Raw genomic sequence first — 13085 nt, forward strand, 5'->3', positions numbered from 1 at the left:
TCATAGACGTTCGTCGCATCGTAAGCTTACATCATAATTTACATTTCGTACATCGATTGCTTCCTATATCTCTTTATCGATGTTTCCAATGATATATGTATCTTCCTATGATATTTCTATTTTGCCTTGACTTATAGAACGAGGTTTGGCTCGAGAAATCTGAGACGACTTTCTTTTTTATTATTTAATTTGTGCTTTACAATTTGTCCAGCTGGACGTTTGGTAAATTTTTCTAACAGAACGACTTACATACGATTGGTATTGTTGAAAGAATATTTTGTATCAAGCATATTATAAATTAATCGTTCATGCATAAGATAAAAATTATGTTTTAAGTTGAATCGTTCCTAACACGAGAAAAGGATATTTTCTAATATATAATACCATTTGATTGAGGTCAGCCAGCACCTATTCTTCTTCACCAACCTGTTGCTTAACAGATTAGCAGCAACGACTGCTGCCCTCACTTTCCTAACCAAGATTACTATCGACGAATCCGATGATCCCATCTAGGCACACATAGTTTTCTTCTTAGTCATCACTATCACTGAAACTCACTTGCAAGTCAATCTTCAATCAATCGATAGTTAGTCGTCGGTTAACTTCTCTTCGTCGAGACACGTCTACAAGTAACACACGTAAATACTTAAGTCTTTCAAGTCGTTGGAAATAAAGTGTGTTTTTAATTTGTTAATTCAATGTTATAACCATTTCAACCGCCTCTATTATCTTAACCAAAATAGGGGATGGGCTGATTTATGACGTTGATTATCGTATCGTAACAAAACTTTATGACTCTAATTGGGGTGCGCTATATCGCGACCGCGTCTCTTCGCGTACGGCAAAACATATTTTCGCATTTCGATTATTACTAAATTACTGTAACTAATAACTATTATTCCTTATTATATAAATATTCGCGCATGTGTAGAAATGTAATGATGTAACAAGCGCGACGTCATATATATGTGTAATATTCGTTTATTTCAAGCTGAGTTGTGCAAAATAATAACGACGATGAGTTTCTACTTTATAACAATTGTTCGTTTTTCAGTTCGTGTCGTATTAGTAAAGGTATCATCTTATTGAAAAGTATGAAATTTCGTATCATTCGTGGAATACTAAATATACTATAGTACACAAAAGATAATTGTACATCTATCTATTCAAACGATTTAATCTGCGTTCTTATATTACATCGTAGAATCTACAGTGAAAGAAAGAAAGAAAAACGCGTCTGCAATTTTACCAAGAAGATAGTCAATAAATCAATTAAGTCTTCCTTGATATTCGTATTGTGGAATTTTTAAAAAGTATGGATATTTTTGAAATTTTTTAAAATAAATGGATAACATAAACGTTTCTATCGAAGTTTATGTTACGTAATCGTTGCGTTCTAAACGTTACACTGCAGTTCTTGTATAATATTTGCATAATTTTTCATTTTAATCTCTATCGGCAAGGGCCAAAGACTTAAATATTAGTATTTAAATTAGTTATATCACTGTTATTTATTTATCTTATCTTATTTTAATTTAATTCCGCAATTTCTTGATCTCTTAAAGATGACATGCGAACTTTTAATTACTAATCTCGTTTACGTTTATCATTCGTAATACGCTATTAATTTCGGAAAAATTTTTTGCTTTATCGTACTATTACACAGTGACTACGGAATCAGTAAATAAATAGACAATAAATTCTAAATAATTCATCGGAGTTGACAGCTTCTGTTTGAACGGATAAAGATTCGTTTATTTTGTAATAGACACCGTTCCTTTCTGTAATCTTAGTGCTTTTTGTTTTTCCAGTTTCTTTCGTAACGCGTCGATCTCTGGCGAGCTAACAGGCTGTAATCGTTGCCGTGATTTCGTCGCAAAAACAGCACGCCTGAAAATGGGTAAATAATTGCTCTTACAGATGAATTCTCTTCCCTCTTAGTATCGTTTCGCTACGATAACTGTAGCTTTACTAAAATAAATTGAAATGTGTTTTATCGCCTATCATTGTCGCATTAAAGATCAAAGGCGCGTTAACGTTAATATTTCATTTTATTATTTGCGAACCCTTCAATTTTTTACATTTTCAGAATTTCTAATTAGTTGTTAAGCAAGGATTCTAATATGAGAAACATTGTGTTACATCCGGTGACTCTCTACAGTCGAGGCGTCCATCAGCTGTGCAAATATAATTGAACGAGCTTAAGGAACGGCTTTAACATATTGAATTTAAAAAAAAAAAAAAAAAAAAAAAAAAAAAAAAAAATCAGCCTCCTGTATCACATTTTGTATCGTTTATTTTATCAATAAAATTTAAATAAGAAGGAAATTAATTTCTTTTTCCTCGTTTTTAAAACCCATTTTTTTCACTTTATATATCGTTTCTTGTCTTCAATGAACTACATAAATGTTGGTAACTCCTCCATGTTTATACTACAATTAACTTACCGTAAACAATTAGCGATATGTAATAGTTTTAAAACTAACTTGCTCGCTTTATATTCTTCGAGCGCTTTTCTCGTTTCGTTGATCAAGTTTTTCTGCCTTTCGCGTTCTCGATGAATAACAGACTTTCTCTCCTTCGTTTCCTCGTCCAATTTCATCTTGGTCCAGAATAATCTCTCTTTCAACTAAAGGAAGAGGAACACTTGAGGCACGATAAGCTAATCGTTAATTATTAATCGTTTAATGGAAATGCCACGAACCTCCGCCAAGGACATTTCACAAAGAAGACCTAGACCGCTTGATTCTGTTGGATCGAAGTCCTTGATCGATGGCAATGCTCGTAAAGATTGAAGCGTCTTAATTTCTTGAATCAATTTAATTTTCCTGCGAGTTTCTTCCTCTCTCTGTTTGACCAACTGGGCTTTCAATTGCCGCGATTCTTCGGTCACCTCCGCGGCTGATAGTTCGAAAAATTACCATTTTATTAATTTTTCCTTAAGGATATATTTTTAACGAAGACGTATCTTTATTAATATTCGTTATAATGGAAATTAGAAACGAGTCAGAGTACTCCATTTACGAAAAAGGAATTGGCCAAGGTTTATCCTCGATGTAATACATAACCTTTTACCTTTCTGCCTTTTCTCGTCGACCATTGCATTGAAAGCTTCACGAGACGCATGTTCGACTTCGCGACACTTTTCAACGATTTCCATCATCTCTCTGTTGTGATTCTCTCTCCATTTCTCTAACTTGTCGTAAAGTTCTTGCTTCTTTAAGAACAAAGTAACGAGAAAAGAAAAATTCATATCCACCAAAATATTTACGTAAAAGAGATCGATCGTTGATAGAAACTTTTACGTCTGATTTTGTCATTCCTTTCACTATCTTACACAGGAATATTAAGATCGTCTGTAATCATTGGCTAAAATACATATCTTCTATCAAGCGCATACCTCCTTTCGAACGCTTTCTGCGTGCGCTTTCACGTCGTTCAACAGCGATTGTTTCGCAATGAAAGCATTCTCACGGGTTAACAAAGCCAATAGATGTTTCTCTTGTATCTTTAATAACTCTTCCTCTTTTTCTTGCTGACGTCTTTCTTCTTGGAATTTCAGTATCGAAGCTGGATCGGTACCTCCTTCAGCTAATGATTTCAATCTACAATGTCATTAGAAATTCAAGAATATAATTTAATATAAAATGTAATAAATTATAACATATTTGAAAACGAGGAGAGAAGATAACGCAATTAAATATTTTATATCTTCATGGAACTATATATATATATATACATATAAAGAGTTAATTGCAGAAGCAATTAATATTTCCTTGTTATTACATTTAACCGATAAAACACAAATAATGCACAGTAAGATACAGAAATAATTTATTTCATAATATTCTTAGTATGTCAAATTAAAATTAATTTATCTTACTGACAGTGCGTTCGTACACCGGTATAGTTACCTTTTTATCTCTTTCTCTTCTATGTTGATCACACGCGCGCATTCTCTTAATGTCGAAGCTGCTGTCTGTTTTACTTCGACTGGCTATAATTAATAAGTTCGACGATAATTTATAAATAGCCGTGATCAACTTTCAGATACAAGAAAGATGTAACAGAAGTTTGATTTCAAATCGATTCAAATAAATGGGAAGTTTAAACAAAGTTATAAAAAAATGATAAAGTTTGGATAGACCGCGCAGATCGCGCCAGCATTTTCTGCACCTTAAATTTCGGAACCGATTTTCTCACGAAAGTTGCCTTTGGTTTCTCTTCTTCTACCGAGTTGTCTGAATCTTTACGCCGATAGAAACAATTTGGTGCGTTCTCGTTCGCGTCCTTCAACAATCTCATAGCATTTATCTTGTTAGTTGCACTCAAAAGCTCCAATTTTCTCTCCGTTGACGGTTTAAGGTAATTCGTCTTTGGAATTTGACGCGTGAACTTCATCACCGACAGGTCCTATCCGGGATATGAGTCTTCAAAAGAGGAAACCTTAATTCAACGTCTTTAACTTATAAGTATAAAGTTAATTTAATTTTACTGACTTCTCCATACCTATACGAAAAGAAATTTCGTGAAAATTTTCGAAATTTTTTAAAAAGGATAGAAATACCTTTTGCGAGTCTTATCGAGAATTCTCGCTTCCTTTTTTGTAAAAGAAAAAAACCGTTTGAGATCGTTTGAAGATCGTTAAAAACCACTTAGCTGGCGCTGAAGGTCAATCGAAGGCCATTACTCGCTACTTCATAATGAGCGATAAAGACTATTAGGTATAGATCGTTAAAAAGATATTCGAAATTGTTTAAAAATCTTAAGCGATGTCATCCGATCTTAATTCAAAGACGAATCACAGTTATTTGAAAAAGCAATTTAGGTCGACTTGATTTTTATCGAAGGTGAATAAAGGAAAATCGAAAGTCACGTGATTAATCAACGAGTTAAACAGATGGCGGGAAATTTCAAAATGGTGCCGTCAGTTATTAAATGGACAAGTTTTAATAAGAAAAAGCTTCAATCGCGATACCTGATTAACGAAAAAATTGACAAATTAAATATACTTTGGAAATAAACGTTAATCGCGTCGCTATAATAATACTTTTCAAAATTTAACTAAGTTACTCACTTCAGGTGTACCGGGTGGCACTGTCAAACGCGTTCTTGGTCGATTTAAAACGTTCATAAACACAGGAGTAGTCAATTCCTTTTTAGGAGTCTTCGTATTTCGCATGTGCTGCTTTAAATGCTCCTGAAGTTTCTTCAGATCGATTAAACGACAACTTAATTAGAACGAAACTCGTTATCCATTATCTCCTACAGAACCGCTGTAAAAAACGGTAGAACGAACCTCTAAACACGGCGTTGCCTCTAAAAATGGCAGAACCAGGTTTCCCTCCACAAAATCTTCCTCGAACGTCAGGCAACCCTTCTCATGGTAAAGATTGGGAGTTTCCGTGCGAAGAAGATACGCAACGAGCGACAACATTTTCTTTACTTTAAAGCGAACGAAGCAATCGATCGAATCTTCGAAAAACAAGCTGCATATTCTGTATGATAAGACGTACACAAACACTGAAAAATGAAATTCTTAACTAAATTCTAAAATAATAGCTTTATTAATCAAAATAGATAAATGATACTCGTCTTTCGATGAAAGAAATATATTTGTGATATTTGTTGCATATATATTTAACACGAATCGAATGTTATTCATTTTATTTTCCATAAAGAATTATAGAAATAGTTATTCTCTGGTTATTTCATTACGAACCTTTTGTTTCATGATGCAGAGTAATAAATAAAGCGAAATTTATTCGAATTTTCGAATATACAGTTACAACGTGTTCTAACAGCCACAACCGACAGTGTATATCGATGAAATTACATTTACAATTAAATATAGCTTACCTATGATCCGAGGCAAATCGTTGTAATTGCGACAGTTCTGTTTATCCAGATAATCTTTACTTATTGATTCCAAGAAAACCGCGTAACGAACGATATTCATGAATAAATCGATGACTACATTTTGCAACGAAACTGACAAAGCCTTAAAAATCCAACATATTTATATACTTGTTCCGTGAGTGATTTTGGTAAAGAAATTTCTTTAAATTTAACCTTAAATTCTTCGATATTTCTGAAACGTTCCATAACAGGATCGTGATGAGGTTTGCATTTCTCTCTCGAGCCTTCGTTAACGAACACACGAATGCAAAACTCATCTGGACTTAATTCTTGTTTAAACGACGCGTACACGTCCAAGATCTCCATCAGTGGGATGAGAATGTTTAATCGGAAGACATTGATTTTCGTCAACTGAAAGAAGCAACGTCGTGTAAGTGAAGATTGAACACGTAAAAGTAAGATTATACCTCTTCTTCGCTGCAATCCATTACTGAAAAACGACGTTTACTTGTCCCTAATTTAATAAACCAGCATCTCTTCTCTGTCTCGGATATACGAAATGTTCCGTCGGACTTCAGAACGCGAAAGAGCTTTACCGATAAGTTCAGGACGTTTCAACGAATAATTCGATCTAAGCCATTCCAAAAGCTTGAATCCAACTTCAAGCAAGTTATTAGTTATTAACTCTGACGTTCCTTCTTTAGGAAATAGTTTTTCTTTTGTTTTTTTTTTTCTTAAAAGATAATTTAAAAATCAATCTTCGACGATCGTCTGAAAAACAAAAAGAAGATTCACGCGACCGATTGATATTTCCTAGAAATAATCAATACTCGACAACTTAAATCACGTTTCTTGCAATAGATAATTCAACGATTTGAATAACTTGAAAATTTAAATTGTTTTTCAAAGAATCAATAAAAATATACCTCCGATGATTATTTAAATAATAACGAAAAAGATCCACGGAGGCCAATCGACATTTGGTAAATGAATTTCGAATTTTTATTCGAACTTTATTTGTCAACGATTCGTTAATCGACCAACACAGTGGTATATGAACAGACAACACGTTCCGTCTCGCACGTTTATTAACTCTCATTCATCAGCCTCCTTTCAAGGAAAAGTTCATCACTTTACACCTCTAACATCTTAGAAAAAGAAAAAAAAAAAAGGAAAAAAAACAGGACACATGACAAAAGTATCTGTACGTATAAACTATCCCTGAGGAAGAATTTGTACTCCGAGGCAGGGCAATACATATCGTTCTCGCTGCGCCGTTCGATGGCTTTTAATCGCCTTAAAAATGGTTAACCCATTCACTGCCAACTAAGAGATATTTCGTAATAATCGTATGTATCAAGATTGCCAACTATCAGTTATCTCGTAGGGTCTTTTTCGTTTTCAAATTACTATAAACGCCGTTTTATTGCCGTATCTGCAATTGAATATTACTAGATTTTGTGAAATTTCATGTTTTCTTTAAAAGAAAATCTTGGCGTCCAGGGCAAGACGCTCTAAATTTGCCTGGCAATGAGTGAGCTAATACTATTACGGTACAATGCGTCCTAAGGAAAAATTCTGGACAAATCCATCGTCAGACATTAGACGCAACCTACTGTAAAAATTATAGATCAATAAATTGTTGAAAAATATTATTTTTAACGATGATATTCGGTAGGTTTAATTTCTTCACAAGGAACACTACTATCTTTCACTTCTCTACTGATATCTCACTAGTATCTCACTAATGTCCCGCTATATCTAAATGCGATAAGACGAATAGAAAAGTGAATTTTTTGTATTTAATCTTTGTTTTTCGAAGAGTACCGCGTTCTTAATTATTTCAACTGATTTCTCCCTACTCATTGGCAAGTTGTGTAAAATGAAATGGAACTGTGTTAGTAAGCTTGCTTTCTCGAGGCTCGTGTACTAGAAAAATTGTTCTGTATATTTCTGAAAACACAGGTATCGAAGTTTTATACTGTTTCGACTTGATTTTTCGCATACTTTTTTTTCATTATTCTTCTCTTATCTTTGTTTAATTTATCACGTTTTGTTTTTTGTATCTATATATCTATACACATATAAAAAGGTATTAAAGTAAAATTCGTCGATCGATGACACTATACAACAACAATATTGTCGAACAATGTACAATTTCTCATTGTTTCCTTTACCATTCTCTTTTATAATTATCGATCATACCGCGATATGCGAATAAATAAAATATACATTGAGTCGACGTTACAATTATTACAAATGAAGACCACTGTAGAAAAACATGGTAAGTTCATATTTGAACATTTTTTTATTTTAATGCCAGAGAGAATACGTCAATGTGGTAGCTGAAGAGAAGAAAAATCTGTTAGGTCGAAAGATATAATAGCAATATTAATGAGCGACAGCTACAAAGCTTTTCGTAAGATACAGAATTTGTTTTTCCGTAAAAGAACAATGACGTAACTAACGTTACAATATATTCTATATTCTACGGATCGTTATTTTTTAAATATTTAACAGCATAGCGTTATTCAAATAAGAAGATTGTCGAATCTTCAATTATTATTCCACAAAAAGTGGAAAACGTGGTTTTTATCATGTCTTTGCCTGGTGGTCTTCAAATACATTTGTTCGAAGAATCTCCAGTCGTTGCGAGAGAAAAGAAATTTACGCTCTGTAACAACTATAGCACAAGAATTATCATCTTACAAGCAATTGTTTTGACGATAATCATTCATGACAATCACAATGTGTAGAAATCATAAAAATTTTTATCAGTGCCAAGACCATCGATAGCGTAGTACAAAATAACCAATATGATCCAGTGTGATGTTGATGATCTAAATATTTAATACAAATTTGTTTTCTCTGATTAAATCGTACAGTATATTTAAAAAATATATTCGCTTCGCTGTCTCGTATTTAAAACGCTGATCACTATATCACAGCTTTGATACAGTTCCATCCACGTAACTATAATACAAAAAATCACAATCAATACGTTCGAATAGAATTCGATCAAACTTTTAACTCTTAACTTGTACTATTGGATTCGCAAGGGGCCATTTAATTGCGTACAAAGTAAGAAAGAAATTTCGGGCATTTCACGTTGCATTTTCTACTTCATCGCAAAAACTAAAGAGTACAAAATAAAATTTACCTTCTATATTCCACATAACGGAAACCATTAATCGCTTTTATCGCGTGAAACGTAAATTCGAATAAAATAATGACCTCTTGGTGTAACAAAATGACGAAGAATTGATAATTAGTGATACAGAAATTACCGTAGATAATAACATTCGGTAGCATACCATATATCAAATTCTTAAAGTCTTAAATACTTAGAAATTAAATGAACTAATAGAAATTATTATGTACGACCCAGCGATACCAATTAAAAGTTAAAAGTCACGCAATATTTCGTCGGCGAGAAATTACATTTTCGAATAAAATCCACGCGATTGTCTTTTCATATCGCACGATCGTCGAGTATGATCATTATCATTATAATATTATACGTTTTTCAACGTCTATCGGTCAACACTCTGTTTTGTACGTCATTTTGATTGCTTTCCTTTCTTGTCGCATGAGTTATGTATACACATATATATATATTACGCGAGTTCGCAGTAACAATCAGCTTTCACCTTTCTTTTTTTTATTAAAATACGTGTATCTAATCGAATAATCTATACATCTATCATATATATAAATCTACGGTTACGTCCTGTTCAGGACACGAACAACTAGCACTGTTAATTATTCATAACATAGGCGATGATATATTACAGACACGTATCACGCGATATACAATTGATCACAAAAATATCCATATTTTATAAACAGCAAAGTTTAATTTAAAAAATTAATCTTTTTAACTATTTCCTTTCGTTATAATTCAATTATAGGTAATACGGGGACGGCATATACTTATGCGTTGGCCATTAATTGATAAATTATGCGCAGATTTTTAAGATCGAGATATTTGAACATCTTTCTTACATATATCCATGAAATATTTTCTCTCGTAATTTCAATCTACCAATGAGATCCACTTTAAAATGTTTATTATTCGTTAATCGTCAAAATTAAAATGGTAAGGCTTTGCAAGGGTATTTGAAAGATGCTCCGTTTTTCGTACTAAGTTCTTAGTATACAATATATTGCTATACGGTCTATTTTTGTTTTCGAATCGCGAGGCCGTGTATTACTACTGTATGAGAAAGTAAAAAATAGTTGTTGAATGAAGATCTTGAATTATTTCTGTTTTCACCGATATGTTGTCTCAAGGTGATCGAACCACTTTCATGACCAACTGTATATCAATGTACAATTCGATCACAATTACCAATTTCTCAAAAGCTTCTTCCCCCTTAAATCAAGTAATTCTTACAAAATTACTCCATGGAAAACTATATTATTTGCCCGAAATCGTGCTGTACTCGATATTAGCACCATTCTAATATCGACAACAGTACGACGAACGTAGAAATTGGTAACTATAATCCCCTCAAGGACACGACATTTGTTACCCTGTTCGTGGAACTAGAAAAATTCGCATTATCGATTTAGAGACGGATCACAGATAACGAAGTACCCTTTTCTGAATGCGGAACGCGAAAATTATACTAAACGAAGGATTCGAACAATAGTGAATGTAACGCGCAAAGATTCGTATACGGTTCGTTCGGGAGAAATGTGGTAGACTAATAAACAACATTAACATTAACATTAACAGTAATCTAGAAAATTAAAAAAAGAAAAAGAACGAAAGAAAGAAAAGACCGGCTCTGTCCAAATGAATAATCATTGCCTATATGATCGCGTAGATGTCATGATCCTGATAATAATACCGCGCGTGTATATATATACATACAAGTAAAAAGTATATTAACAACGATTTATACAACGAACTAGCCTAATTACGTGCTAAACGCCTTAATGATCGACGTGATGCTTTCGTACGTCCCGGTAACGAAACCGAGAAGACCGATCAGTACTATCAGGATGTCTTTCGATATCGTAAACAAGCCCAGTGATGCGTTCTGCCAGCATACAACCATTTCGATGATCGGTGGAAACACGAGTGCCAAGGCGGTGCTGCTTACAGCACCGACCAGTGATATGAACAGACCCAGTTGAGGTATCGCTTCAGCTAGGACAACTGTAATTAGATATAACAGGTAAAATCAGTATTAAATATATTTAACGTTAATCCTAGGACGTATGAAGGAGAGTCAAAGAATGTCCACAGAATTTCAAACGTTGGTAAACCTTTGAAATCCTTCAGCGTCCTAAGGTCAAAATAAATTATACATAGAGATTTGATATTAAATTGGTATTTTTCTGAATTTTGCTAAATAGATTACGAATATTTACGTAAACTCATATTTTCATGACTATGGCCAAACAAACCAAATCCAATCAGAAATTGCTTTAACTGTTAAGAATTATAATAAACGCTCGTAGCTATATTGAGCGTACGTCGAGTGAGAATAAATTAAATTCGGTTTGTAGCCGGAGGACGAAAATTAATTACAACGAATAATCCACTTTTTACGTAAAGAAGTTTTGTAATTTTAAGAAAGATAACGTCAAATTGATACTTAAAATAAGAAATCTTCTTAAGCGAGACCGTGATCGGGTCGAAGGACGACAGGAGGCTAAGAAAAGGAAGGATGCTGTGAAAATACTTTGTGTTTCAGAGCGTTTAAAATATCTTTTTGTAGCTGTATTTGTACGATTTAAAACGTTTGGGAAATTTATTATAATTTAACATCGTTTAAGAGTTTAAAGTAATCGAACATGAGATCCAAGGTTCGAACAAATTTTTCATCCATAGCAGAGTTTACAATTTCGACTACTCTTACGAGTAATAAATTGACGATAATTTTATATATTAATATAGAACTTACATGTTAGGAAACACATCGAGGAACGGAAAACAGTCTCTGCGAAAACGGGCCACTTGAAAGGGCCAAAGCGGTTGACGATCTTTGGCCAAATGATCGCAATGGGAACGTAAAATTGCAGTGCATACGTGAGTAATATGCTCAACGAGATGGCAACCTGTATGCATTGAGGTAAGCTGCAAAACACAATAACGTCTTATAAGTATCCGAATTATTTCTCTTTGATTAATTGCTGTTAAAAGCGAGAAACTTATTCAGCCGTTCGTCATCGTTATAACTATTCCAATTGTGTTAAATTTATCGCAACATGCAAATTTAGTCGTAAACGAAGAACGCAAAGAAACGTTTATGTGTATGGCTAATTGATTATTGCGTGTTGATGAAAAAAAGGAACACGACGTCACAATATTATACAAATGGTCTAGTAGTTTGATAAAATAACACAACACTTCTAGGAAACCCATATATGATAGAAACCTTAAATGCTCGCCGATGATTTTTCCATCCACCCTTTGTATGCAACAGAAAATTACGTTACAAACAGTTTTTTCTTAACTACGTGTTTTGTTTTTTTTTTTTTTTTTTTTGTTTTTTTTTCTGTCTCGCTACTTTTCGCTATCACTTTGAGTGATAGTATTGCGATTATTCTGAACGCAACGTGATTTATCACCTGAACGCATAATAATTTTCTATAGAGTCGATATAACAGAATTCTGCTTTCGTACATGGTAAAACAAACATGTGCTAATCACTTGCCTGGTCTGTTTTGACGTCAATGTACTCGACTACTCTATAGAACTCAATTCATAAATCAATTCGTAAATATATGTATATGTGTAAGAAGATATCAATGAAAATAACGTTTGGCAATTATGTACAGAGTATAATTTAGCGAGTGATTAACATAAAGAAAGATAAAAGAAATTTTTATCGACCAATTGATAATTATAAGAATTTGATGTTCACTTAGGAAAGTAAATTTGGATACTTACACCTCCTTTGATTGGAGATTTAACGTAACAGATCCGGCCACTGCGTCGCCGTATTTTAAATAAGATATAAAACCCAACGCGACGAACATGCCACCGACAATTACCATTCCAACGTTCAGAACTCCCAGTGGCTTACTGAAATTGCTCGGTTTCTTCATTTCGTTCTTCAGGGGTAACACCTAAAATACAGTGGGATATTCGTTAGAACAGAAAGAACATGTCTTTTTATCGACGATCGAATCATGACTAACAAGTTGAGTCTTAAAAAATTCTGTCGTAATAAAATATCAGATTGTTTGGGAAATTCAACTCGAAATTG

The 13085-nt window shown here is 33.4% G+C and overlaps 2 protein-coding genes across 6 annotated transcripts in view; both read right to left on the bottom strand.

The window, feature by feature from the left end:
- Positions 1-947: 947 nt before the first annotated feature.
- Positions 948-6772, bottom strand: LOC139996373 (cilia- and flagella-associated protein 99). Of its 3 annotated transcripts, none has more exons than XM_072020735.1 (12): positions 6327-6772; positions 6073-6270; positions 5860-6001; positions 5300-5523; positions 5078-5209; positions 4177-4413; positions 3915-3997; positions 3401-3605; positions 3076-3217; positions 2705-2901; positions 2487-2629; positions 948-1890 (listed from the first exon to the last, which is right to left on the bottom strand). In XM_072020735.1, exons 1-12 carry the CDS (start codon positions 6345-6347, stop codon positions 1755-1757), a joined length of 1860 nt encoding a protein of 619 aa, XP_071876836.1. In that variant the 5' UTR covers positions 6348-6772; the 3' UTR covers positions 948-1754. The 3 variants fall into 3 exon arrangements, with proteins under 3 accessions (XP_071876836.1, XP_071876827.1, XP_071876844.1); XM_072020726.1 differs by having other exon boundaries at positions 2448-2629; XM_072020743.1 differs by lacking the exon at positions 4177-4413 and having other exon boundaries at positions 2448-2629.
- Positions 6773-8686: 1914 nt separating this feature from the next.
- Positions 8687-13085, bottom strand: part of LOC139996463 (proton-coupled amino acid transporter 2) — a 49844-nt gene continuing 45445 nt past the window's right edge. For 2 of the 3 annotated variants that reach the window (XM_072020839.1, XM_072020853.1), the window contains 4 exons: positions 12767-12945; positions 12252-12284; positions 11778-11950; positions 8687-11026 (listed from right to left, as the gene is read on the bottom strand). In XM_072020839.1, coding sequence (XP_071876940.1) covers positions 10785-11026; positions 11778-11950; positions 12252-12284; positions 12767-12945 — 627 coding nt within the window. In that variant the 3' untranslated portion in view covers positions 8687-10784. The remainder of the gene's footprint in view (positions 11027-11777; positions 11951-12251; positions 12285-12766; positions 12946-13085) is intronic. The other variant, XM_072020846.1, reaches the window with a different exon arrangement.

This window comes from Bombus fervidus, chromosome 2 (genome assembly GCF_041682495.2).
Source record: "Bombus fervidus isolate BK054 chromosome 2, iyBomFerv1, whole genome shotgun sequence".
In the NCBI taxonomy this organism is placed as follows: Eukaryota; Metazoa; Arthropoda; class Insecta; order Hymenoptera; family Apidae; genus Bombus; species Bombus fervidus.

Excerpts from the sequence above, each read along its gene's own strand:
- LOC139996373 (XM_072020726.1), bottom strand. The coding sequence starts at position 6,347 with ATGGATTGCAGCGAAGAAGAG. Across the intron at positions 3,606-3,914 it reads GAAGAGAAAGAGATAAAAAG|ATTGAAATCATTAGCTGAAG; the intron begins GTAACTATACCG and ends ATGACATTGTAG. Across the intron at positions 2,902-3,075 it reads CGACGAGAAAAGGCAGAAAG|CCGCGGAGGTGACCGAAGAA; the intron begins GTAAAAGGTTAT and ends TCGAACTATCAG.